Source organism: Oncorhynchus mykiss, chromosome 25, assembly GCF_057628025.1.
Source record: "Oncorhynchus mykiss isolate SJ-2025 chromosome 25, ASM5762802v1, whole genome shotgun sequence".
In the NCBI taxonomy this organism is placed as follows: Eukaryota; Metazoa; Chordata; class Actinopteri; order Salmoniformes; family Salmonidae; genus Oncorhynchus; species Oncorhynchus mykiss.
In genome coordinates, this window is record NC_143046.1 from 31,695,008 (window position 1) to 31,722,970 (window position 27,963).

At 43.3% G+C, this 27,963-nt stretch overlaps 1 protein-coding gene and 1 long non-coding RNA gene across 7 annotated transcripts in view; one reads left to right on the top strand and one right to left on the bottom strand.

Annotated features, from left to right (window-relative positions):
- LOC149971787 (uncharacterized) overlaps positions 1-27,963 on the bottom strand; it is a 547,180-nt gene that overhangs the window by 73,360 nt on the left and 445,857 nt on the right. The window lies entirely within an intron of this gene.
- LOC110505014 (cystine/glutamate transporter) lies at positions 17,002-27,849 on the top strand. 6 transcript variants are annotated; one of them, XM_021583946.3, is made up of 12 exons: positions 17,002-17,875; positions 18,493-18,619; positions 19,341-19,456; positions 19,669-19,794; positions 22,614-22,713; positions 22,882-22,926; positions 23,020-23,143; positions 23,816-23,919; positions 24,286-24,382; positions 24,635-24,784; positions 25,440-25,617; positions 26,615-27,849. In XM_021583946.3, the coding sequence occupies exons 1-12, from the start codon at positions 17,593-17,595 to the stop codon at positions 26,668-26,670; spliced, it is 1,506 nt and encodes a 501-aa protein (XP_021439621.2). In that variant the 5' UTR covers positions 17,002-17,592; the 3' UTR covers positions 26,671-27,849. The 6 variants fall into 6 exon arrangements, 5 of the variants coding, with proteins under 5 accessions (XP_021439621.2, XP_090076897.1, XP_090076895.1 ...); XR_016491970.1 differs by having other exon boundaries at positions 17,305-17,875; positions 22,614-22,717; XM_090220771.1 differs by lacking the exon at positions 17,002-17,875 and having other exon boundaries at positions 22,614-22,717.

The following is a 27,963-nucleotide window of genomic DNA, read 5'->3' on the forward strand; positions in this document are numbered from 1 at the left end:
CTGGATGTAGTCTATCACAGTGACATCCGTTTTGTCACCAACGCCCCATATACTACAGACCACTGCGACCTGTATGCTTTCGTTGGCTGGCTTTCACTTTCGTTGGCTGGCTTTCGCCAAACCCACTGGCTCCAGTTCATCTATACGTTTTTGCTAGGTAAATCCCCGCCTTATCTCAGCTCACTGGTCACCATAGCAACACCCACCCGTAGCACGCGCTCCAGCAGGTATATTTCACAAGTCATCCCCAAAGGCAACACTTCCTTTGGCCGCCTTTCCTCACCGTTCTCTGCTGCCAATGACTGGAACGAATTGCAAAAATCACTGAAGCTGGAGTCTTATATCTCCCAGCATCAGCTGTCAGAGCACCTTACTGTACCTGTACACAGCCAATCTGTAAATTGCACACCCAACTACCTCATCCCCATATTGTTACTTATCCTCTTGCTCTTTTGCACCCCCGTATCTCTAGTTGCATATCATCATCTGCACATCTGTCACTCCAGTGTTATTGCTAAATTGTAATTACAGTATTTTGCACTATGGCCTATTTATTGCTTTTACCTCCCTACTCTTCTACATTTGCACTGTACACTGTACATCGATTTTTCTATTGTGTTATTGACTGTACGTTTGTTTATCTGCGACTCTGTGTTTTTGTTTTTGTCAGACTGCTTTGCTTTATCTTGGCCAGGTCGCAGTTGTAAATGAGAACTTGTTCTCAACTGGCCTACCTGGTTAAATAAAGGTGAAATAATGTATTATTTTTTTTTTTAATCCTATGCCGCCCCACTCCTTGTGTAGTGTTTTCACTTTGAACTTAAACAATGGGATTGTGGCCTTAGCCGCCTTGGGCTGGCCTTCTGGGCTAGGTGTGTCTTTACTGTTATACCACCTACCCGGATGACCCTGCTGCCCCAGAGCTGGAGAGGAAGTGAAAGCCACTTGCAACCTAATGTTACAGCCGCCAGAAACAAACAGAGCAGACGAAGCCAACAAGTATCATTCTCTATTCTTGGATCTGCATCAAGCTCGATCCCAAAAGACAAAAATAAGCGAGAAAAAGATGACCAATTCATAAACCGGATAAACATTGGAATACATTTTGAATGGTGGAAGAGTGATGGTGAAATGGCCACAGTTCTGATGTACTGGTAACGTTAGGTAAGTGTTGGGTTGCGTTTTTAGCCTGCTAGCTACGGTAGCTGCTAACCTTTGTTCAATGTTCAGGCTTGCTAAAAAGGCTACTTAGCTACCTATGCGCATAACGATGGTGACAGGTGTGCACCATAACGCACATGACAGTATCCCCTTGCTAACATCTTATGTATTCTGACTGTTTTCTACTCAAAGGAATCTAATGATAGCAACATGTAGCTATACTGCTTTAACCCCACAATATGCTAAATGTCTTTATTTCATCTAGCTAACATTTGCTAGCTAAAGCTAGATATGCAGATTGTTGACATGATTGTCTATTTCGTTTGTAGATTATAATGCTAGCTAGCTAGGTCGATAGCGTTTTCGGCCCAGGACCACCCCAAAAATGCATCTACTATTTGTGAAATTTGGTACAGTAGCATCACATAAACATGTATTTCTCAGGGAAATACTGGTGGAGACGGTCTGATTTTGAGGGAACCTGAGGCTGTAAAAGTTGTGGTTATGCAAACCCTAACACTAAGAGGTAATAAATGCTGTATGCATTTTGTGTTCTGCTTAGTGATTCAATAATTGTTTTGATGGTAATCGACTAAAATAGTTAGCTATGTTTGCCTGTTCAGCACATTGCCTGCCTGTAATGATGCACGCTGAGAGTCAGGAAGCAAGTTCAGGGAGTGAGTGTTTTAATAAATAAACATAACATAATACAAAACAAGAAAACACGAACAACGCACAGACATGACACAGAAACAATAAAGCCTGTGAAAGGAACCAAAGGGAGTGACATATTTGGGCAGGTAATCAATGGAGTCATAATTGCGCATAACGATGGTGACAGGTGTGCACCATAACGAGCAGCCTGGTGACCTAGAGGCCGGAGAGGGAGCACACATGACAGTATCCCCTCCCGGACGCGTGGCTCCAGCCGCAGGATGCTGACCAAGATGAAAATCCTGAGGATCAGGAGCGTACTGGTCACCTCTGCTAAGGTGTGGGAACCTGTCGATCCAGCTGAAGGGCGGGAGCATAGCAACCTAGAGCGGCGGAGAGAGAGAGCATATGTGACAGTACCCCCTCCCTGGCGCATTCGGCTCCAGCCACAGGACTCCAACCACAGGGACATATCCAGGGGATCAGGAATGGACCGGTCGCCTCCGCTGAGGCACAAAAACCTGATGAACCGGCTGAGGCGTGAGTGCCTGATGAGCCGGCTGAGGCGTGAGAGCCTGATGAGTCGGCTGAGACCTCCCCAGTTGCCTCGGTCGAGGCATGGGAACCTGTTCACCCAGCTGAGGCACGGGAACCTGTTCACCCAGCTGAGGCACGGGAACTTGTTCCCCCAGCTGAGGCACGGGAACTTGTTCACCTAGCTGAGGCACAGGAACTTGTTCACCCAACTGAGGTATGGGAGCCTATCAAACCCGCTGAGGCACGGGAGCCTATCGAGCCCACTGAGGTATGGGAGCCTATCGAGCCCGCTGAGGCATGGGAGCCTATCAAGCCCGCTGAGGCATGGGAGCCTATCGAGCCCGCTGAGGCATGGGAGCCTATCGAGCCCGCTGAGGCATGGGAGCCTATCGAGCCAGCAAAAAGCACTCCCTGATGCTTCCCTTAGGTGAGGCATCATTCTGTAACGATGTGCGCTGAGAGTAGGAAAGCAAGTTCAGGGAGTGAGTGTTTTAATAAATAAACGTAACATAATACAAAACAAGAAAACATGAACAACGCACAGACATGACACAGAAACAGAAACAATGACGCCTGTGGGAGGAACCAAAGGGAGTGACATATATAGGGCAGGTAATAAAGGAGGTGATGGAGTCCAGGTGAGTGTCATAACACGCTGATGCGCGTAACAATAGTGACAGGTGTGCGCCATAACGAGCAGCCTGGTGACTTAGAGGCCGGAGAGGGAGCACACGTGACACGGCATTGATTCCTACCTAGTGTTAACTAAAGGATAAGGGAAAGGGGGATACCTAGTCAATTGTCCAGCTGAATGTATTCAACTGAAATGTGTCTTCCGCATTTAACCCAAACCCTCTGAATCACCAGAACGAATGAATTAATAGCCAGTGTGGGCAGTCAAGTAAACAATGTCTCATCTTGATGACATATTGGTGGACTATAGGTCAAGTCATAGGACGGCAACATTAACATTCGCATCATTAGCACCTCCTATTCCATCCATATCATGATACCAAAATCAATATTTAGTTGGCATATGTACATTACACAGTTGGGGTGAATACAGAAATACGACAAAACCATTTTTCCCATTGAGCAACAATACCAACTACATCATGGTCTCATATTTGCATTTTTCACCCACTCAATTTCTCTACAGTATTTATCCAGGCCTGTGTTTTTTCGAAGTGAATGTTCTCTCATGGTTCTTCCTGCCTCAGCTGTTTCTGTCTACTCATGCTTTATTGACTGGTAGTAGAGAGCGTGGAGACAGTTTTCTCCCTCATGGCATTGGCATGCACATAGCATGGAACATACTCTCTAAACTCTTATTGAAATATTCAAAACTCTCCTCTTTAATTGTGAATAATAGCATAAGGAATAGAATCAGTATAACAAATCCCTACTTCACCAATTATACTGGCGTAAATTTGCTTCAATATGGACAGAAGGAGCGAGAAATAATTGTGTACGTGTTGAGTGTGCGTGCATATGTGTGTGTACTTGTGTGTGTGTGCGTGCGTGCGTGTATGTGTGAGTGTACTTTTGTGTGTCCAACCTAAGCCCAGGGCAGTTGTTTTCTCCTGACCTCTTGTGTTTGGTAGAGAGAGCGAGAGATGCAGATTTATTTGAAGAATAACAAGATGTGAATACATCCGTATCAGTCTGGTCTTGGGCTCCTTATCGAGGTGAGTCTCACACAATACAGCTGCTCTGGGAAACTGTCTGTCTGGGAGACTAATGGGGAGACACAACAGAAAGGTTTAACTCATAAAATCCCAAGTTATTCTGTATGTTTTGACTTTATGAATCTGTTGTCTCTCATTGAAACACGTTACTTCTCTGTTTTCTTTTATTAAATGGATGTTTGATATTCATGGTAATAAGATTCATTTTATGCATTTCATCTGTGGAAATGTATCATTCTATCAACATGTACATTTGTGCAGCGAGACTAAAGGGAATAGAGCACAGGAGCATATTTTTCATGACTTTGTGCCAGGCCCCTCTGCTCTCCTTCCCTCAGCCGACTGTCTTATCCCCTCCACCCTCCACATGCCCACAAACATGCACGCCCGCAAACACGATATGTTTGTGTGTTTACAGTAAGAGTGGAACTCTCAGCGGAGACCTAAAGATAAACAAGGAGTAAAGAGAAAAGAGACGTAACAGGAAGCCGTGGAAAAACATGGCGTCTCACTCACAGGTGTTCCAGAGGGAGAAATGTCCAACATCTCAGGGCTCGCTTGATAGAAACATTCTGTAAACACACACAGACACACTGAACCTCTACCCTCAAACCCCTCCTCTTCCCCTCAATCACCACACATCTAAATAGCTCTCTCCCCTTCCCTGCTCTCCTTATCCCCCTCAGCAAGGACAAGTTCGGTAGTAATAAATGAACATGCTGAGGAACTTCAGATGATGTCCTAATATACTTCCGACAGTACTGGACGTCAATTAGAAAAAGGAAAAATAACGAGAGGGAGAAAGAAAGAAAGAAAGAAAAACAGAGGAGGGGAGAATCAACTGAAAATGATGGAGGGCCAAAGAACCTCTCCACATATGAGATGCGTTGGAAATTAGATTTTCAGTTTCCAATGAATTTGTAGCCAGTGCTTCCCAGCCATAGGCATAATAAATGACCTGGATGTTAATGTGTTGTGATTCCTTTCTTTCCCCCTTTAGTTCCTCAAACAGAATATTGACTTTTTCGGCTGTGTTTATTAGAATCTGTCATTATCTTGACATTTCTCAGAGGCTTTGCGGCTTATTGGAATCCCAGAGTGCTCTGACTCGTTGTCTTCGAAAGGAGGGAATGAGGAAATCTTCCTGGAGAAATAAAAGACCTTCAGAAAGCCTAACAATGCTAGACGGCTACACGTCTTATTGTCATTTGAAAATACAACTGTGGATTATATTCTACCATTACGGTGTATGGCAAGATGAGGAAAACAACTTATTAGGCATGTGTTGATGCTCTACTGTTATTGAACTACCACGCTTTGTGAGCCTTTGGTTTACTTCTTTAACCAAATAGCCTACCAAGCGTCTACCATATTATTTACTACTCATATCCCAACAGACCGGTTTGATGTTGAGGAAATATTAGAAATAGGGAAAGTGTTGAAGGACACATGGAACAGTGAACAGACAGTAGAATATCCAGAGTCTGTCTCAGACAACATATCCGTCCTGTGGTTAAAAGGTTAAGGGTTGAAATGTACACCTGCCCTGCCAATTTAGCTCCTCTATAAGAAGACAAAAGACTGCCTTATAAACATCAATTGATTTGGGATTCATGTATGCCTGTAGGAAGATATGTGGCATCGTAACAATTCTATGTGATGTACAATATTGTTACAATATTGTAAATAACATGCAAAATCACACTAATCACACATTTTCAAGGCAAGTTCAAGGTTAATAACTCACAATGTTGGCGTGGGTTTTATAGCACATTTTCAGAATTTAAAATCTCTCTCTCTCTCTCGCTCTGTTAATCCTCCCAGTCCGATGCCACCATTCCAACAGGAGAGGGATGTACGCAGCATAATAACTATTTCTACAGTCGTCACCCAGCCACTATTCCCATCTGAAACAAAGAAAACAAATATTAAATAAATAAAACAAGACCTTCAATTAAAGTGGAATCAGAACAGCGTTGTCAGTCAGCTTTTCCCTGGATTAGGTCTGGTGCGACTCACAGCTCCCTCGTCGTTTCCTCTCGCCTCTGTCTCTGCCACAGAACGTGCGGTAGCATTACGTGAGAAGCATAACAGGCTAAAGCCCTCACGTTGGGCCTGTTTTTATGAGCTGGCTTGTCAGGGGGATCAGGGCATTTACTGTGTTAAAGCATCCTCAGAATGTCTGATCAGACAGGCTCCAATTTGAGATGGGATGCATTATCACACAAAAACACACACACACACACACTGGATCTGCTACTGTAACGGCCATCTTGGAACAATGGGGAAGAGATCTTTGGAACGATCTGGCCAGGGAAATTAGGAGTAGGGAAACTGTATTGGATTTGTATTAATGCCCATTGTGTATGTCACCCGTACATTATCAATGGTCCGCGCGGTGCATTCTGGGTGATTCTGGGACAAGGAGTGCCATCCTTCAAGGAGTAAATGGGAGTCAATTGGGTAATTAACTTCTTCTCTATAGTATTGTATAGCTTTGAAACATATTTTCAAGGACAATAGTCAGGCTTTTTCACTAATACCCTGACTTTTAGAAGGGATTGCGTGACAATTAGCTTAGCAATTGCCTGACGCAGCATGACAACGTGAACACGATTGGTCGACAGTCTGCTGGGCGGGGAGTTAAACATTCCTCCATTTATTGGCAGTTGAGATTCCCATCTCATAATTTCTTAGTTTCCCTGGTCAGGCCCTGTTTCAGGGATTTGGGGTAGTTTTAGAGGACTTCTATAATGTAGGTGTATGTGTCAGTGGAGGCTCCTCAAAGGAGGAAGAGGAGGACCATCCTTCTCAGTGAATTTCATAAAAAATGTAAATAGTAAAACATAAAAAAAGTTATCCTTTTTCGATAAAGTTATACTAAATATATTCACATCACCAAATAATTCCATAGATTTACACAGATATTATGGCAACTTCCAGAGAACCTCCTCCAACCTATCAGAGCTCTTGCAGCATGAACTAACATGTTGTCCATCCAATCAAAGGATCAGAGAATTAATGTAGTACTGAATGAGGTACTGAATCTAGAACTCAAATCTAGTACTGAAAGCATAAGCTACAGCTAGGTAGAACTGCAGTGCATAAAATGTGGGGAGTAGTTGACTCAAAAAGAAAGAAAGAGAATAGTTGGAAAAGCAAGAGAGAGGGAGAGAGAGTGAGCTAGCTATATTTCATTGTATTTTTTTCACTTTGACTTCCTTAGCTAGAGAATGCAGCTAGCTAGTTTAGCCTCTGACAGAGAGGGAAACTATGTTAGCTAGCTGTCTATGGCTATCCAACACTGGAACTCTTCCAAGTTAATTTATTGCCACCGGGGCTTGCCGGTGTAACTGTTAAACTGCTTGCTGACTGTACACTGTACTGGATGATTGTAGGTTTACTAATGTGCGTGTTCAAGTAGCTATGTTGACTATGACATTAGCTAATGTAGTGACAACGATGTAAGTTGTGTGTAAATCAAATCAAATCAAATCCATTTTTATATAGCCCTTCGTACATCAGCTGATATCTCAAAGTACTGTACAGAAACCCAGCCTAAAACCCCAAACAGCAAGCAATGCAGGTGTAGAAGCACGGTGGCTAGGAAAAACTCCCTAGAAAGGCCAAAACCTAGGAAGAAACCTAGAGAGGAACCAGGCTATGTGGGGTGGCCAGTCCTCTTCTGGCTGTGCCGGGTGGAGATTATAACAGAACATGGCCAAGATGTTCAAATGTTCATAAATGACCAGCATGGTCAAATAATAATAATCACAGGCAGAACAGTTGAAACTGGAGCAGCAGCACGGCCAGGTGGACTGGGGACAGCAAGGAGTCATCATGTCAGGTAGTCCTGAGGCATGGTCCTAGGGCTCAGGTCCTCCGAGAGAGAGAAAGAGAGAGAGAAAGAGAGAATTAGAGAGGGCATACTTAAATTCACACAGGACACCGGATAGGACAGGAGAAGTACTCCAGATATAACAAACTGACCCTAGCCCCCCGACACATAAACTACTGCAGCATAAATACTGGAGGCTGAGACAGGAGGGGTTAGGAGACACTGTGGCCCCATCCGAGGACACCCCCGGAATAGGAAGGATATAACCCCACCCACTTTGCCAAAGCACAGCCCCCACACCACTAGAGGGATATCTTCAACCACCAACTTACCATCCTGAAACAAGGCAGAGTATAGCCCACAAAGATCTCCGCCACAGCACAACCCAAGGGGGGGCGCCAACCCAGACGCGTAGAGGGTAGTGTTTATGATACGAAGGTTTGGGAAAAGGTGAGAAGTGAGAGCCCTTTGATGCGAGAAGGAATAACACAACAATCAAAGGGATCATGTTGTTTGTATGTGGCTGCTATGAAAGTGAACTGTGTTTGCGGTTGATCAGGGGTGTGTTCATTGCGCCGATTCTGTTGAAAAATGTTTCTTAAACGGAAGCAAACAGAACGAAACTAGGATAAACACACCTGAATTTGTCCAATAGAAACTCTTGTTTGCAACGGTTGGACTACTGATTACACCTTAGAACAAACAACTTCCGTATCTCTAACTACTCAGCTCCTCTCTCTCTCTCTCTCTCTCTCTCTCTTCCTCTCTTTCTCGCTCTCTCTCTCTCTCTCTCTCTCTCTCTCTCTCTCTCTCTCTCTCTCTCTCTCTCTCTCTCTCTCTGCCACCCCAACACCCCACTGTGCCCCCTCCCAACAGATATCTATATTTCATAGGGATTTTCTGAATTAGGTGGAACACTGTTGCTATCGGCAACTCCCACCGTGGGAAATACCAGGAGATACGCTCCTCCCAGGTTGCAAGGAAGAGGGTTTTAATAATTAAACAAACAGGAGCACAACAGGAGCCAAACAGAACAGCAGCCTCTAGCCACAGGCCCAACAGCAGCATGGCACCATGCTACTGTGTTCTCTCTTTCCTTTCCACATCTGCCTGCCTCGGAAGTGTTGGCCCACTCATCGTTTTGTTGCGTTATGAATTGCTGTGCTAATTGTTTTTATTAATAACACTGCCTCTACTCTAGCGTATTCTTCAGTTCTAGAGGGGCTTACAGTATCAGGTTTGACATGTGTTCGGATGCTTCACAGCAAATTGTCCAGTGTTGAATCAACACTGAGAGTAGGGTCACAAAGGGACGGAAACTTTCTGGTAAATATTTTCCATGGGAAGTTAAGCCCTGGAATTTTGTGAATTTTGCTAACATTCATCAAAAAAGTTAGCTTATAACAGTGAACCTTTTTCGTGGGATGAACATAAGGCAATTTTAGGTCTTGTGGCATATTTTGGTTAAACTATCCCCAATTCAATGGAATTCTCTACATGCACAGTGCATTCTTCCATCACATGTGCAGTGCACTTTTCCATCACATGTATAGCTGATTCTCAAGATCTTGCATTCTAATGAGATGCTATTGAGCCCACACTACTACACTGTCTGAGCCAAGGACTACATGCTTTCTGGTAAGTTTTTGATTACAATACTGGGTGGGTTGAATATATTTTATATGACATACAAGATTTTTTGTTAAGTAGTAAATAGTAGTCTACAGCAAAGTGTGTTAAAATCATTTCTAACTTGTTAACAATTTCTGCTAGTTAGTTTTTGCTAGCATGTGCTAGCTTGCTTGAGCCTGCTAACTGAGGAGTGTTAATTCACCTGTTTCCATACATGTTTCATTTTAAAACATTTATCTTACAAAGGAGTTGTTTAATCTAACCGCTTAACTATTTATCTGTACATGGAATTGAATTTGTTTTTTTAACTCATTTTTTTCAAATCTTTACAGAAAATGCCACACAGCTTTTCCTTCTACATTAGCTGCAGTGAAATGTCTCCACACATCAGATAGTACATCTGATGTGTGGAGACATTTCACTGCAGCTAATGTGAAAGAAAATGCGGTGTACATTTGCAAACATTGTGCTAAATCATATGTGAAGAATGCAACAAAGATGCAGAATAATCTGGCCAAGTGCATAAAGTTCCCTCAGCGCTCACAACAAGCAACCTAGGACAAAAGTCCCTCTACTTCTATTCGAGGTGAAAATGATGAATTAGACACCGTATCGATAGCAACAGCACATGGTCCTACTGGAATCAGAAGTTTGTTTGACTCAATGGAGGAATGCAGTCAGAGAAATGCTGATGAAGGTCTTGCTCGAGCTGTGTATGCAACTGGTTCACCTCTGATGCTCACAGGCAATGTGTATTGGAAGAGAATTATGAATGTTCTTTGCCCAGCATACACCCCTCCAACCAGACATGCTTTATCTACTAATTTCCTGGATGCAGAGTTCTTCGCCCAGCATACACCCCTCCAACCAGACATGCTTTATCTACTAATTTCCTGGATGCAGACTGTATTGCAATCATCTCTGGTGGGTGGTCGAATGTTTGTGGGCAAGGAATAATTAACTACATTATCTCCACCACTCAACCAGTACTCTACAAGAACACAGACACAAGGGACAACAGACACACTGGTCTCTACATTGCAGATGAGCTGAAGGCAGTCATCAATGACATTGGACCACAGAAGGTATTTGCACTGGTGATAGACAATGCTGCAAACATGAAGGCTACTTGGTCTAAAGTGGAGGAGTCCTACCCTCACGTCACACCCATTGGCTGTGCTGCTCATGCATTGAATCTGCTCTTCAAGGACATCATGGCACTGAACATAGTGGATGCACTCTACAAGAGAGTCAAGGAAATGGTTATGGGTCAATAACTTATATCATCAATGATTCATCAAGTTATAGCAGCAATCTACCTCACCTAGCAAAGTGAGAAGAATAAGAGCACCACATTGAAGCTGCCCAGCAACACCTGTTGGGGTGGTGTTGTCATCATGTTTGACAGTCTCCTGGAGGGGAAGGAGTCTCTCTAAGAAATGGCCAGATCACAGTCTGCCGATGTGGACAGCCCCATCAAGAGGATTCTCCTGGATGATGTATTTTGGGAGAGAGTAGTTGGCAGCCTGAAACTACTGAAACCTATAGCAGTAGCAATTGCACAGATTTAGGGAGACAATGCCATCCTGTCTGACGTTCAGCCTCTGCTTTCAGATGTAAGATAAGAAATCCATACTGCCCTGCCAACTTCACTGTTGCTCCAAGCAGAGTAAACTGCAGTTCTGAAATACGTCAAAAAGCATGAAGACCTCTGACTGAAGCCCATACACGCCGCAGTGTACATGTTGGACCCCAAGTATGCTGGCAAGAGCAGCATGTCTGGTGCAGAGATCTACAAGTCCTATGGTGTCATCACTACCGTGTCTCTTCACCTTGGGCTGGATGAGGGCAAGATTCTTGGCAGTCTGGCGAAGTACACTTCCAAGCAAGGGCTTTGGGATGGAGATGCAATATGGCAGTCGTGCCAACATATCTCATCAGCCACCTGGTGGAAGGGAGTTTGTGGATCTGAGGCTCTTTCCCCTGTTGCCTCCATCATCCTCCAAATACCACCAACATCAGCCGCCTCAGAGCTCAACTGGTCCTTGTTTGGGAACACACACACCAAAGCACGCAACAGGCTGACCAATACACGGGTTGAAGAATTGGTGGACATCCGGGCAAATTTCTGGCTTTTTGAGTCTGACAAACGAGCCATCCTCAACAAGGTTGGAAAGTGACAGTGAAGATGAGGCCTCAGAGTCTGATTTTCAAGAGGTGGACATTGAGGAGGTCCAGGGTGAAGACATGGAAGCCTGAGAGGAAGACAACCAAAGCTTTAGTTTCTAGACTATTGTTTTACATATGTATATTGACAACGTTTTTGGGAGATGTGATGGATCATTGTGGATCATTCAATATTCTCTTTCTTTTGTTGTTCAGTGAAATCATCCCATGTGAAGAATCAACTCATTTAATTAAAGTTAAATTCGTAATTAAATAGTTTGCAAATATGTATATTTATGATAAGGTAAAAGGTTCATGTTTCTGTCTCCATATTACATGGTAAATATATCCAATGCAAAAAACATCGACATTTAAATGGTATTAATATTAGTTTGAACATATTTACGTTAATTCCAAAATATTCCCATGAATTCCCACGGAAAGTTTCCACCTATGATTATTCCTCAAAATGTGCAACCCTAACTGAGAGTATTAAATGTAACACTGTTCCAGTGTCTTTACGGGGCCACACGTTTCATTGTTAAATCAATACTTTGCTTAGTGCTGACGCTGTTACACTTTCTCAGTGTCAGTAAATTAACAGCTGTAGCTGTAGTTGTAGTATTACAGAAACTCGATTTCTGGTGTTGTTTTAACACGGTGTGGTGTAAAGCCTAATTTGCATATGCCACAGTGTCTTTCCATTTTGAGTGAAATGTAAAGGTACAACCCATGACTTTATTTCTTAGTGACAGAAACATGGTTATTGAATCCGTTCATATTCAGACCTGTGGCCTTCATCAAGTGAGATCCTAGGTGGATATTATCACAAACATTATGACAATACACTACATACACTGAGTGTTCAAAACTTTAGGAACACCTTCCTGATATTAAGTTGCACACCTTTTTGCACTCAGAACAGCCTCAATTTGTTGGGGCATGGACTCTATACAAGGTGTCGGAAGCATCCCACAGAGATGCTGGCCCATGTTGACTCCAATGCTTCCCACGGTTGTGCCAAATTGTCTGGATGTCCTTTGAGTGTTGGCCTATTCTTGATACACACGGGAAACTGTTGAGCGTGGAAACCCCAGCAGCGTTGCAGTTCTTGACACACTCAAACCGGTGCCCCTGACACCTACTACCATACCCCGTTCAAATGCACTCTGAATGGCACAATTCATGTCTCAATTGTCTCTAGGCTTAAAAATACTTCTTTAACCTGATTCCTCTCCTTCATCTAAACTGATTGAAGTGGATTTACCAAGTGACACCAATAAGGGATCATAGCTTTCACCTGGATTCACCTGGTCAGTCTATGTCATGGAAAGAGCAGGTGTACCTAATGTTTTGTCTACTCAGTGTATAAACAGTTTATATAGACATTCACAGACTCATATAGAGATTAGCTTAAACATATATAATATGGCCTTACTTTGAAGGCCTAGTTTTACCCTAACACAGTGGTCTGAAACTCCTGGCTTACAAGCGACATCAGGTTGTCACACCCTGATCTGTTTCACCTGTCTTTGTGCTTGTCTCCACCCCCCACCAGGCATATCCCATCTCCCCCATTATCCCTGTGTATTTCTACCTGCGTTTTCTGTTTGTCTATTTGTCTGTTGCCAGTTCGTCTTGTCTCATCAAGCCTTGTTTTTCCGCACTCCTGTTTTCTCTAGTCCCTGTTTTATAGTCCTCCTGGTTCCGACCAGTTCTGCCTGCCCTGACCCTGAGCCCGCCTGCCATACCATTCTGCCTGCCCTAACCCCGAGCCTGCCTGTCGTCCTGTACCTATCTGACTCTGACCTTGTTATGAACCTCTGCCTGTCCTCAATCTACCCTGTGGTTTAATAAACTACTCTGTGTATTGAACCTTCCGTCTCCTGTGTCTGCATCTGGGTCATATCCTGAGTTGTGTTAGTATGAACTGGCCCTGACTGACCCAGCAGACTCGGACCAGCTCTGCAATGCTGTATCCTACCAAGGAGCCACCATTGGAAGATGCAAGGAGTTACTTCAAAACCTTATGGAACGACTCTTCAACTTGGCAGAACACCACGACCGCACATTCAATGCATTGCTGGAGCAATTACTCAGATATTTTACTAGGCAGCAAGCCTGTATGGTAACCCCCCAGACTCTCAGTAATGCCGCTAACAGCAGCACTTCTTCCCAGTCTATCCCGGGCTTCCTGAGAATGCTGCTTACCTCCTCCGGAGCGCTACTCTGGAGATCCAGGAACCTGCCGAGCGTTTCTCTCCCAGTGCTCCCTCATATTCGAGCTGCAGCCCTGTTAGTTTCCCTTGGATTGCTCAAAGATAGCACGTCGTATAACGCTGATGTCAGGGAGGGCTCTTGCCTGGGCGACAGTGGTGTGGGAGCAACAATCCAACATTTGCCTCAGTCTGGAGGAGTTCATGGCGGAGGTTAGGAAGGTGTTCGATTTTCCGTTGTCCAGGAGAGAGGCTGCTCGGAAGCTACTCCAACTGCATCAAAACTCCTGTAGTGCGTCAAAACTCCAGTAGTCTGGCCACTGAGGGTGCCTGGAACCCAGAATCTCTTTTCGACATGTTCCTTCATGGATTATCGTTGGAGGTTAAAGACGAGCTCGCAGCCCGGGAGCTTCCCATCGACTCTCGACCTTACAGACCGATGGGCGGCTATGGGAAGAGGAGGTCTGTTCCCAGTCAAGCTCGTTCGTTCACGGCTCCCACCTTGTCTCCAAGGAATCCCGGAAGTTCCCGACGCCCACCTTACCGAGAGAATCCGGTGTCACCCAAGTTCCCATGGGAATCACCAAGGACCTTCTTGGACCCCGGGCGGTAGGATAAAGTGAAATTGATATGGGTGAATAACAGGGCCCAGCGAGCCTGCCTAGAGTTGAGAGTTGAGGCGGTTGGCTGTGCGGAGATATTGCAGGTTTTTATGGTCAGTCCACACTAAGAATGTGCCTCCACTCCTCCAATGCCATCTTGATGGTGAGGAGTTCTCGATGTCCCACATCATAGTTCCTCTCAGCAGATTTTGCTGCACAGTGTAATTCCTATTAGAATCCAGCCATAGTTAGGATTTCACCGACAACCTGCATTCACAATGGCTGTCAAGTTTAGGAACATTGATAAACCTACCTAATCAATCATTATACATGAAAATGATGTCTGTGATGTTGATGGGAATGGTTTACTCTGACAAAAGCACTCTCTCACACTCAACTGTGGTTATTAAGACAAACAGTGGGGTTCCTTTACACCACTAACTTTGTTTAACTCTTACAGTGTTCATTTAACTCCTGAATCAACACTGTGTGTGTTATGGCCCAGGTTAACCAGTGCTGACATTATTATCGCTGCTGCAGCTCAGCTAAACAAACTGTCTGAGCTTTTAATAACCAGCATTGAGCACACACACACACACACACACACACACACACACACACACACACACACACACACACACACACACACACACACACACACACACACACACACACACACACACACACACACACACACACACACACACACACACACGGGAAAAGTAGAGAGGTTTTGTCCTTTTTCTCTTTCTTCTCATAGTGTTTGATCTAATAGAGAGAGTGAGGACCCTCCGCTCACCATGGGGCCATACTCTGTCCTGTTCCCCTTCACTAACACACACAGTCTCCCTTGTCTCTAGTGTCAGAATCCATAACCCAGCTCTGATTCAGGTCACTGACAGCATGCTGTGGTGTATCATATTTATCATCATCACTGGATTCATGGTGATATTGACCAACAGTCAAGCTGGGAGACCACAGAGACTGTAATCAATATTGTGGGCCAGATACAGTTACATGTTGTCAGGCAGAAGGCCTCAGAGTCAACTGGCCTCGTTACAAAACCATTTTTATTTCAGAATTGAAGTTGAGTAGTTTGAAGGATAGTCTTTTTATGGGACCAGTACGCTGCTTATATGTGTGCACATCATTGAGCGAGCGAGGGGAATGGAACATTTTAAGATGTTAGAAAGATACACTCTTTTTCCCTTCCTCTCCCTCTGGCTCTCTTTCTTCAGTTCCCCTCAAACAGTTGCCCTGGCAAGGATAGGTTGCCTGAGGGGGAGCGTATCAAATCTGCAAAGGGATTTTCTCCCAACACAGAGGGAACAGAGAAAAAAAACTCTGTCGTTTCTGTCCGTCTGTTGTTTGTCACCAACGGGTGTAAGGGTGTTTTTGTGTGATGGCAGTTTAGAGAGGCTGTTTCAAACGTGAGACTGAAATTGTGTCATCGTCATGGTGACTGAGTCGGTGACTAGCCAACATCAAACTCCTGAGAATTCTCCAAAAAATGGTCACCGTGACAACACTATGGTTACAGGATCTTGGAACTGTTGGGCACCGTTGGAGTGTTAAACAATTGGATTATGATTAAATGCTTTTCATAACATTTGATTTTATGAGAATGTTTTAGTTCTTTGAATGTCTATTCATATCTAAAAAAAAGCTGCAACTTGTAGATAAGGGAAAGTTATTTTGGACAAAAAAGGAAACAAATCACTGACTGTTGTTTCGATTTGAGTACAAGTAGTACACTGGGACTGAAGTAAAACTGAAGCGTAAATAGTGCCACTGCAACTGAGTAGCGTAGAGAGGTTTTCTAACCGTGTATCACCTGTGGCAGGCAGCTGTAAACCAAGAAAACCCATCTCCAAGTGTTCTTGGTTGACTGGAAGGCGACTGGAACCACCAGCCTTTTCAGAGCCAATATGGCACTTTGTCCTAGAATTCCAAGGTCTTTATCTCAACCCAAGGCTTCTGACTCAGTTTGTCTGGCAGCTTATCAGGAAGAGATACAGTTGCTGTACCGGTATGATTGGTTGGCTCAACTTTTCACCTTGAAGAAGGCACAGTGATGCCGAAACATTGATGGTTTACCCAATAAATTACTGGGATCTTGTAAAGAGTATACAACTCTCTTTACATATTTTTATTGGTCTACTTTTCAAAGGAAGGTATTGGAAAATAATGACACTCCCTCACAACCTTTAAACAATGCTTGAATAAAGATTGGGGAAAAAGTTGTTTGCTTTTCCATTGTTTGGTTGGTAGCGTTTGCTGAGTGTGGTAATGAGTATGATCTTACTGGAAGCCTTGTGTGTATTCACAAGACTAGTTGTGGTAGCTTGTGGCCAATGACAAGTCCAGACCGCAGGCGTTGACGATTACCGCGTGTCATGTGACGTGTGACATCAGAGCGCTTTGGCATCGATTGCATCAGTTCCACTAGTTTCTGGTCCCCCTTTTGTTTTGGGATAACTGTGTTGTGAACTCACAGGTGATTATTCAGATACGTCATTGTCATCCCGAGGTAGAGGGTGCCCAAAGCAGACACCAGCAAACACTACCAGACAACACTACCAGACTGCTTCTGCAGTGAGGCACAGTGACCAGCCATATAGTAAGAGGTTTGGGAGAGTAGGAACGCTGGAGAGAGATAGACAAAAGAGGGCGAGAGAGAAAAAAAGTGTTAGAGGCAGCAAGTGGGAGAGTAAAAGAGAGAGAGAGAGAGAGAGAGAGCGACTGAATGAGTGGGGCTTTATAGCGAGATTAGAGTGTGTGTGTGTCTGTGCGTGTGAGTGTGTCTGTGTGTCTAAGAGAGAGAGGGAGAGAGTGGGAGAGGCCATTCCCAAGAGGTTTGGTCTAATTCCCAGTGGTAGAAGTTCTTTGCACAGCAGGACCAGTAACAGACTGCTTTGCCTGAGTAACCTACTCGTCTGTATTCTCAACAGCAGGTCACTGCAGACGGACAGAAAAACCTTAAGGTTGTTTTGGGTCCCAAAGTGCCAGAAAGGTGAGGAGTGTGTGTGACACATTGTGTGTTAGAGAGAGTGTGTGTTTGTGCGTGTGTGTGTGTGTGTGAGAGAGAGAGTACAAGGATGACCAGGAGGTCAGTTAATGGTGAGGGGACTGGGGTGAACAACACCCCCCAAAATGGGGGACACCCAGGGGATACCCCTGCCCCAAAAGAGGAGCCTGATGCTCCCAACGGAAAGGTAGAGTTGAGGAAGAAAGTGACCCTGCTTCAGGGAATCTCCATCATCATCGGTACCATCATCGGAGCGGGAATCTTCATCTCGCCCAAGGGAATCCTGAAGAACTCTGGGAGTGTTGGAATGTCTCTGGTGGTGTGGATTGTCTGCGGAGTGCTGTCCCTGTTCGGTGAGTCACACGTAGTTGTCGTCAAGAAGCGAGGAGACATACCAGAGTAAAGGTGTGCTGAGTGGTTTTATGATGCATGCAAACTGAAACTATGGAGTTTTGTGTTTTTATTGCTGTTCAGCCCATTGGGTTACAACTCCCCTGCTTCCCCTTCCCTGAAGACACTGGAGTTGATGCATCCCAAAACAAAGTGCTAAACTTGTAAAACAACTTTTTTTTTTTTTTGAGTGTGAATGAAAGCTTAGGGGGGTGGATAAACTTTGCTAACTGTCTGCTGCTATGGAAAAGCTTCCGCTTCTACTCTATGTATTATTTCATTATATTACTGTTATTACAGAAGCCTTACCGTAGCTACTGCCTTCTAACTAGCCATCTAACTGCTGAAACAGCAATTACCCTTTACGCTAACCCCTCTCTCTCTCTCTCTCTCTCTCTCTCTCTCTCTCTCTCTCTCTCTCTCTCTCTCTCTCTCTCGCCACACACACATGATTATGAATGAATACAATGAATCATATTTTCCTCTTATAGCCAGTATTCTGCTGTTGCTGATGCTGCCAATGTTTTATAGCTGGCTAGCCACTCCTGTGTCCTAAACCTTTCCCTTTTTCAATTCCCAGGGGCCCTGTCCTATGCAGAGCTGGGAACCAGTATCCAGAAGTCTGGGGGACATTATACCTATATCCTGGAGGCCTTTGGACCACAGATGGCCTTCATACGCCTCTGGGCTGACCTCATCGCCATCAGGTACTGGTCTGTGTATGTGAGACAGAGACAGCAGCAGGAAGGGGGGGTAGATACTTGCAACAAGGCGTGTGTATATCACTCTATACTGCCTGTGTGTGAGAGAGAGAAGGGGATGGGCCTAGTGTATATATCTCAGCATTGTAAAGATAGCAAAGCCTTTTGGATCCCATCCTGGTCCGTTGATACCCGTGGTAGCAGAGCAGTGTAAACAAACCTGCCCACAGACTGTGCAACAGTTATTCGATTATTGGCAATATACCAGGTTGGTGTTATATGGCCAATATACCACGGCTAAGGGTTGTATCAAGGCATTTCACGTTGAGTCGTGCCTAAGAACAGAGCTTAGCCGTGGTATATTGGCCATATACCACACCCCCTCGGGCCTTATTGCTTAAGTATCCCCTGGATATTTTACTGTAATTTCCTCAACTGAACCTAGCAGACATATTTGAGTCAGTAACCACTGAATATCAGTAACTATAGTTATTTGACTGTTATAGACTGTTAGTGTCAGGGGAAGCTAATAAACAGTTGTGAGGTTGGGTAAGACAGGTTCGTGTCAGTAGAAGGTCACATGCTCCCCAACACTCTGAACAGTGAATGATGCCCCAGATCGCACAGCTTTGTGGGTCAGCGTTTCCTGTCACTGTGTTTGTTTGGTAAACGTGTATGTTTGGTTCAGCGTTTTTGAGTCTGCGTGTGACAGTGTTGTCTGTTCTAGACCTGCAGGGTTGGCAGTGATATCCCTGGCCTTTGGACAATATATCCTGGAACCCATATTCATGCCATGTGGAGTGCCCGAGATTGCTATCAAACTGGCCACCTCTATAGGAATAAGTATGTCTGAGTAATAATGCTACAGCATTATTATATATATATATATTTTTTTTTACAGTATATTGAATTGAACAAACTTTGGACTATAGGATTTTTGTGCTTATCAGTGAGATGGTTTAAGTGACTGTAAGGTACCAGTCAGTCTCACAAAGTGTGTGTGTGTGTGTGTGTGTGTGTGTGTGTGTGTGTTCATGTGTATTCCTGCTCCACAGCATCAGTGATGTATCTCAACAGTATGAGTACGAGCTGGACAAACAGGATTCAGATCTTCCTCACCTTTAGCAAGCTGCTGGCCATCGCCATCATCATCGTACCTGGCCTCTATATGCTCTTCAAAGGTAAGCCTTCGTTATCATCGTCATCATCATCACCATGATCATTACAATCAATCAACCAATGGTGTTTTTTTAAACATTTGATACGAGAAGAGACTCAGAGATTGAAAATGATATATCATACACTGCAGTTGAGGAACAATGTAATTTGGTTTTGAAAGTCAACTTGTAACCCCACTTTTGAGAAAATGGACCTTGACTGTTTTGGTACACCTACTGGAGAGCTCTTCTTTGTCTCCACACATTCAGCATCATTCACACCCTCTTAAGCCTTAGCCCCATCCATCACTTTAAAGATTCACATGTGATGCCATGTGCTAAACAGAGTGAGTAATTTAGTAAACAGATAAAGATTTCAAGACTAAAAGTGGTAAAAATAGTAGCCTACAATATGGAAAAACTCCAGGTAAAAATACACTTTATGTACTGTAGTCCTTGGCCTATATCTTGAACTGACTTTGGTGCAGGTCACATTACTGCCTCTGGTAAACACACACTATAGCAAGGATACAGAAGGTGTAAACGGTACATTGAAATTGTTACTTGAATAGTAGCAATATCAAAAACAGATAACAATATTTTATAATTATATACTTATTAAAACTATTGTCTAGACATGTACACATGTTCATGGAATACAGTAGATGGCCGTAATCACCCCGAGACACACCTGGCTAACTTGATGGGTCATGTAATCATCTAGCTAGCTAGCTAAACAATGAACCGGCATAATCCCAACCCATACTACTACCAATGCAAACATTGTCATTTTTACATTTGACATTTTGGCCATTTAGCAGATGCTCTTATCAAGAGCGACAGTTAATGCATTCATCTTAAAACCAGTTGAGTCTATTGGGGCGCTATTTCATTATTGGATAAAATAACGTGCCCGTTTTAAGCGCAATATTCTGTCACGAAAAGATGCTCGACTATGCATATAATTGACAGCTTTGGAAAGAAAACAGTCTGACGTTTCCAAAACTGCAAAGATATTATCTGTGAGTGCCACAGAACTCATGCTACAGGCGAAAACAAGATGAAACTTCAAACAGGAAATGAGCAGAATTTCTGAAGCTCTGTTTTCCATTGTCTCCTTATATGGCTGTGAATGCACCACGAACGAGCCTGCCCTTTCTGTCGTTTCTTCAAGATGTCTGCAACATTGTGACGTATTTGTAGGCATATCAATGGAAGATTGGCCTTAAGAGACTACATTTTCCAGGGGTCCGCCCGGTGTCCTTTGTCTAAATCTTCAGGTGCAGGCATTTTCTCCTGGGATTCAGGACAGAAAGCACACTTCCACGAACGATATATCATCGAAGAGATATGTAAAAAACACCTTGAGGATTGGTTCTAAACAATGTTTGCCATGTTTCAGTCGATATTATGGAGTTAATTTGGAAAAAAGTTTGGCGTTTTGATGACTGGATTTTTGTTTTTTTTTGGTAGCCAAACGTGACGCACCAAACGGAGCGATTTCTCCTAAACAAATAATCTTTCAGGAAAAACTAAACATTTGCTATCTAACAGAGTCTCCTCATTGAAAACATCTGAAGTTCTTCAAAGGTAAATGATTTTATTTGAATGCTTTTCTGGTTTTTGTGAAAATGTTGCCTGCTGAATGCTAACGCTAACGCTAACACTAAATGCTACGCTAGCTAGCTACTGTTACACAAATGATTGTTTTCCTATGGTTGAGAAGCATATTTTGAAAATCTGAGATGACAGTGTTGTTAACAAAAGACTAAGCTTGAGAGCTAGCATATTTATTTCATTTCATTTGCGATTTTCATGAATAGTTAACGTTGCATTATGGTAATGAGCTTGAGGCTGTATTCACGATCCCGGATCCGGGATGGCTAAGTGCTAGAGGTTAAGATAGCTAGGTGGGATAATCACATATCACAGGCATTTGACTCTGTTTTGTTTGTAGCTACACCTTGTTTGGACAGCGTTGTGTCAAGTCACTCCAGTTCACACTGATCGTGGTGTGTGGAGAAAATAGCCATTAACTTTTTTTCCAACTGATCTGTTGATAGTGCCTGCTAAATTCAGGGCATTAATGTTGTTGAAAAAAGTAGCAAAACATTTTTATGTATATCTTTAATAATGTCAAGATGGAAAGGACTATCAACAGGACTACCCAAGAGAGGTTAAAGCACATGAAAGTTCACATGTTCCAGAAGGCATTTCTGTCCCAATACACATTTTTCAATAAAAATACATATTTACTTTAAAATGCCTCTCCTGTGAAGTAGTGACGTGCGACATACGCCAAGTTTCCTGAAACGAGTCACATATGTGACACTGGATTAAAACCACAGAAATAACATGTTAAGGCTTACATCACATTGAATCCCACACTCTTTCATGACTCCTCAAAAACGTTGAAATCCCTGAAAGCCTGAAAATATTTGTGGTACATAGCGTTATGTTTGTTACTGGGACATTCCACAGATCACCCCCACTTGACCAAAATAGCTATACTTTAACATGCTTGGTGTTTATTGGCTACAGAGTAGCTGTACTATCAACATGACACATTACAAGCTTGGTACATAATAGCTACAAAATGTCTGTAGGCTTGGTGTTCTACCATACCAATGTTCATTGAACATCAGTCTTAAGAGGGTTATTATCTGCCTCGTTGCAAGTGTGTTCCATTAAAGAGGAACACACTACATACAGTATGTGTGTATTGTACTGGAATGTTCTTACGGCTGCAACTACCGAGAAAGATGTGTATACCTTGTCAAACACTCAACAAGTTTTGATATTCTTTGGTGAACTTGTAATTCCTTCTTTGTGTTTATGTGCAGGGGAGACGAAGAACTTTGAGAATGCATTTGAGGTCAGTAATATCAAGCTCACAGGCCTACCTCTGGCCTTCTACTCTGGGATGTACGCCTATGCTGGGTGGTAGGTATGGACTTCTCCTAACGTAACTAGCTTTAATATCTAATTCTACCCTTTTCATGAAGCCAACTAGTGTAACGCATTATTACTTGCCGTGAGCATGTATGAGCTCTTGTAAGGTACAGTATTGCCAGGTAATATTGTTGTAAAGCTCCAACTTTCTGCCGGCAGGTTTTATCTGAACTTTGTAACTGAGGAAGTAGAGAATCCAGAAAAGTGAGTTCATCCTCCTCATTCCAAATCTTGTTCTCGTACAGTAGGTTTGCCTGATCGTAAGATTGTTGTTCTCAAATGTTTACGTATCCCCAGGACTGTCCCATTGGCCATCTGTATCTCCATGGCGATAGTCACTTTCTGCTACGTGTTGACTAACGTGGCATACTACACTGTGATGTCAGCAGAGGAGCTGTTGGCGTCGCAAGCCGTCGCCGTGGTAAGGCATCCAACAAGCTCGCTGCCTATTGGCCGATTTGATCGACACTGATCCTACAACCACCCACAGCTATTGGCTGGCGTTAACATAAGAGTCCTATGTATTTCTGTGTGTGATGTATTGATACACTTGAGGCGCATTGACTGCAGTCACACACCTCGTTCATCAGCGCTTCATCAGGCCCTGATGGTGTCTGTGGTGTTGCTCTCCTGCACTCTAAACTGTAATTAGTAGACCTCCAAGCTCAACACCTCTGCTTCCCAGTATGGCCTTATGTGATTCCACACAGTTCAATGACAATTAAATCATCTAGCAGTCTTAATGACATAGTCATAGACAGAGACTGTATACTGATCTCGGACCTGTTTGGAGAAGGGGGAGGGTTATTCACTAAAAGGGCTCTGATCTGATCAGATCTTTCCAATGGTGTTAGTTTCCTTACGGTTTTACAGGTCTGTGATGTTGCTCTTAAGGAAAGTGTGAGAGCATTGGAGCTACGTGCATGTTCGTTAATTAGATAATAATTGAATTGAGGATCTTTTTCTGCATCTCTTTGTCCTTGTTTGGTTCATACTCTCTCTCTCTCTCTCTCTCTCTCTCTCTCTCTCTCTCTCTCTCTCTCTCTCTCTCTTCTCTCTCTCTCTCTCTCTCTGTCGTCTGTTTTTCCTGCAGACGTTTGCAGGGAAGATGATGGGGAACTTTTCGGTGGCGGTGCCGGTATTTGTAGCCTTGTCGTGCTTTGGTTCGATGAATGGCTGCTTGTTCGCTTTCTCAAGGTGGGCTGCGTCAACTCAGGTGTCACACCGCAGCCTTCGCTAGATTCTCCTGCCAAGGAGAATGAAAAATTGCCTTCCCTTCCCAACACAATGTTTGAGGACTGTGTGAGAGGAATCTAATCTTATTTTTCAACTGCCAAACCCTGTTAAGCAGAAGTTTAGATGTGTGGTATAGTGAAAACATAATAACTGACATTGCATTTCTGTGTGAAGGTCAGCTATGACTGTCAGTAGTTGACTTTCATGTGTAGTTTTCAGATATTGAATTTTGTCAGACACCGCTTACAAAGACGATGATGAAGTGTTGTTGTTGAAGGTATTTCTCATTTCATCCTGGAGATTGTGTGATTGTGTTGGTCATTCTAGAATGTTCTACGTGGCATCACGTGAGGGCCATCTCCCTGAGGTTCTGTCCATGATCCACGTCCGCAGACACACTCCTTTGGCAGCCGTCCTCGTTCTGGTCAGATAAATGTTTTTTTTTTTTTTTTTCATACACACATATCGCTCTTTACTGCCTTTACCTGCTCTACAGGGTCCACAATTAAAACTTTGCATTCCTGTGTTTATGTTTGAACTGTCACCATGCTTTGTGGGTACATGTCAGCATCTCTGCCACTTCCTCATTGGATCCGTTTGTTTGTTTGTTTCTCTCTCTGTGTGTGTGTGTGATTGTGTGTCGGAGTGTCCATTCTTTCTCTGTGTGTGTTTACAGTACCCTATGACGGTGTTCCAGCTGTTTGTGGGAGACATCTACAGTCTATTGAACTTCATGAGCTTCCTTCGCTGGCTCTTCATTGGCGTGGCTGTGCTGGGCCTCATCTACATGAGATACACACGCCCTGACATGCCACGCCCTTTCAAGGTCAGGCCTACACATGTGAATCATCAACCATCAAATCATCAAATGTATCTATAAAGCCCTTTTCAGCAATTGTCACAAAGTGCTTATGCGCGCACACACACACACACACACACACACACACACACACACACACACACACACACACACACACACAGTCGCAGATGCATGTCGACATAAACACATCGAAGGGCGATTAGGACATCGCTCCTTCTGTGCCACTGCATGTGGCCGATATGCAAGCACCTTGCGCACATTTTTAATTTAATGTAATTTATTTAACCTTTAATTAACCAGGTAGGCTAGTTGAGAACAATATATCCATTTACAACTGCGACCTGGCCGAGATAGAGTAAAGCAGTGCGACACAAACAACACAGAGTAACACATGGGATAAACAAACATACAGTCAATAACACGATAGAAAAGTCTATATACAGTGTGTGTGAATGTAGTAAGATTAGGGAGGTAGGTCAATAAATAGGCCAATACTGGCGAAATAATTACAATTTAGCAAATAAACACTGGAGTGGTAGAAGTGCAGACAATCACATGGACAGAGTATGAGTCTGTCTAATGGCTGTCTTACTCAAAACAACTACTGAACACTTTACTGTTTCCATCCTTGACTCTGCACTTCTTTGTCTTGTCTCTCCAGGTTCCTCTTTTCATTCCAGCCATTTTCTCATTCACCTGTTTCTTCATGGTATTCCTCTCTCTCTACTCCGACCCCGTCAACACAGGGATAGGATTCGCCATCTCCCTGACAGGAATCCCAGCCTACTATATTTTCATTGTGTTTGACCGAAGACCCAAGTGGCTACAGGATGGTTTAGGTAACACGCTACCTTCACTTAGAAGGCATTTAAAGGCATTTACTAGACATCACTGTGAAAATCATACATACTCCTGGCATATGGACAGCATTGATTAATCTTTATAAAGCAATTGTTCAACTCAAGGGATTAATCGGAGGGGCAGTGAACCATTGAACTATCCACGCATAGTTTACCACATGTAATCAATTTCCAATCAATTTTCAGCATGGCATCCTATCAAAATTGCAGCATGAATCCCAACAATGTGTCTATGTTGACACTTTGGAAATAACATTGTCCTAACGCTGCATAATTATTGGGACAGTGAAGCGTTTGTTTTTGAAATCAAAAGGTAACAATGAAGTTAAAGTTCAGACTGTCAGCTGTAATTCAAAGGTATTTTCATCCATATCGGGGAACTGTTTAGAAAGTACAGTACTTTTTGTACATAGTCTCCCATTTCAGAGGAGCAAAAGTAAACGGGACAGATTCACTTGATATTTGTGCATCTATAACTTTCTCACTCATAATTATTCACGATTCATTCAGGATTATTACGTGATCATGGTAACATCCACATTCACGGAGAAGTGTTTCGCAACGTATTCTACTAATATTTACAAACAAACAGCAAATGCAATCAAGACGTTTGTAGAGTCACACGCTTGATGTAGTCATTGTGTGCGATGAATATCGGACCAAATATTACGTTTGACTACTTTAATACACATATAAGAGAATTTGTCCCAATACTGTTGCTCCCCGAAAATGAGGGGTGGATCATTTACAAAACGTGCTTTACTTTCTAAATGGTTCACTCGATGTGGATGAAAAAAACTTCAAATTAAAGCTGACAGTCTGCCCTTTATCCTCGTAGTCACTGTTTGATTTCAAATCCAACGTTTTGAAGTATAGAGCTAAAAGAAGAAACCATGCTTCACTGTCCCAATAACTATGGAGGGTACTGTAAAATGGTATCATAAGAGTTTTTCTATGTGTTTTATTCTGTCTCCAGATTCCTTCAACAGATCTGTTCAGATCATCCTGGAGGTGATCCCAGCGGAACACTGACACTCCTTCACACCATATCCCCACACCGATGGCCTCTATTGCACCGTTTCATAGAATAAATTATCATGACTCCCCCATCCTGCTGTCCTTATCTAGGCAGGCTTAGCCCTGCTCTGCTCTCACATTTCACATTACCAATTCAAACCGCCTGAATACTCGCTCCTCTCTCCTCACTCAAGCATTTGAAATGGAATGGCCAGGCAGGCAGGGAGGTGAGGCTGTGGCTGTGTGTGTGTGTCTCCCTGTGTGAGATTTGCAGGTAATCCATCTCTGTAACCCCTACACTCTGGCTCCAGTCTGCAGTGGGAGCCCAGCCTCTTAGAAATGCAACAGCTTTTATTGTTGATGAGATGCGGCAGAGCCAGGGAATCCCTGTAAGCTTGGAGTATAACTATCTTTGGCAGCAATCACAGCTAGCTTTAGTCATCGTTACAGATAGCATTAGCCACAATCACAGCTAGCGTTAGCCACAGTTGCAGCCAGCGTTAGCCACAATCACAGCTAGCGTTAGCCACAATCACAGCTAGCTTTAGTCATCGTTACAGATAGCATTAGCCACAATCACAGCTAGCGTTAGCCACAGTTGCAGCTAATGTTAGCCACAATCACAGCTAGAGTTAGCCACAGTCGCAGCTAGCGTTAGCCACCGTCACAGCTAGATTTAGCCACAATCACAGCTAGCATTAGTCATTTTTAAAGCTAGCATTAGCCAAAATCCCAGCTAGCATTAGGTCAAAGTCTTTGCTTGCCTTAACCATTGTCACCTCTAGCAATTAGCATTAGCCATAGTCACTGACTGCTACACCTAAGACAACACTGGATACTCAGTTTTCTCCAGATCATTCAGGATCAGACTATACGACACACATAAATTAAGCCTAAGGCTCCCTATAGTTATTTCTATATTTTAGGAAATGAAGACAGATCAGTGATGTGTTGTATAGTCTGAGTAAGACAAGCACTCCCCTTGCACTATCAGAACAGTAAACTCATACTCAATCTACAGATTCCTGTGAAACATGATGTCCTTAAACAGATGACAAGTAACATTAATGTGATGTTTTATATTTTTTATTTTTTTTAAAACATGTATGTTCAGGACAAGTGAATGTTTTGAAATTATGCCCTGGAGAACCTGATGTCCGATTTAATAGAACAATAAAAATAGATTTTTTTCAATCAGAGATCCTACTTTTGTATCATGTATACCACTATTTGTACAATACAAGGGATACAGGATCTTATTTTCACTTGGTGAAGGCATTGGTTGTTTCTAAAATGGTTTCCTCCCCA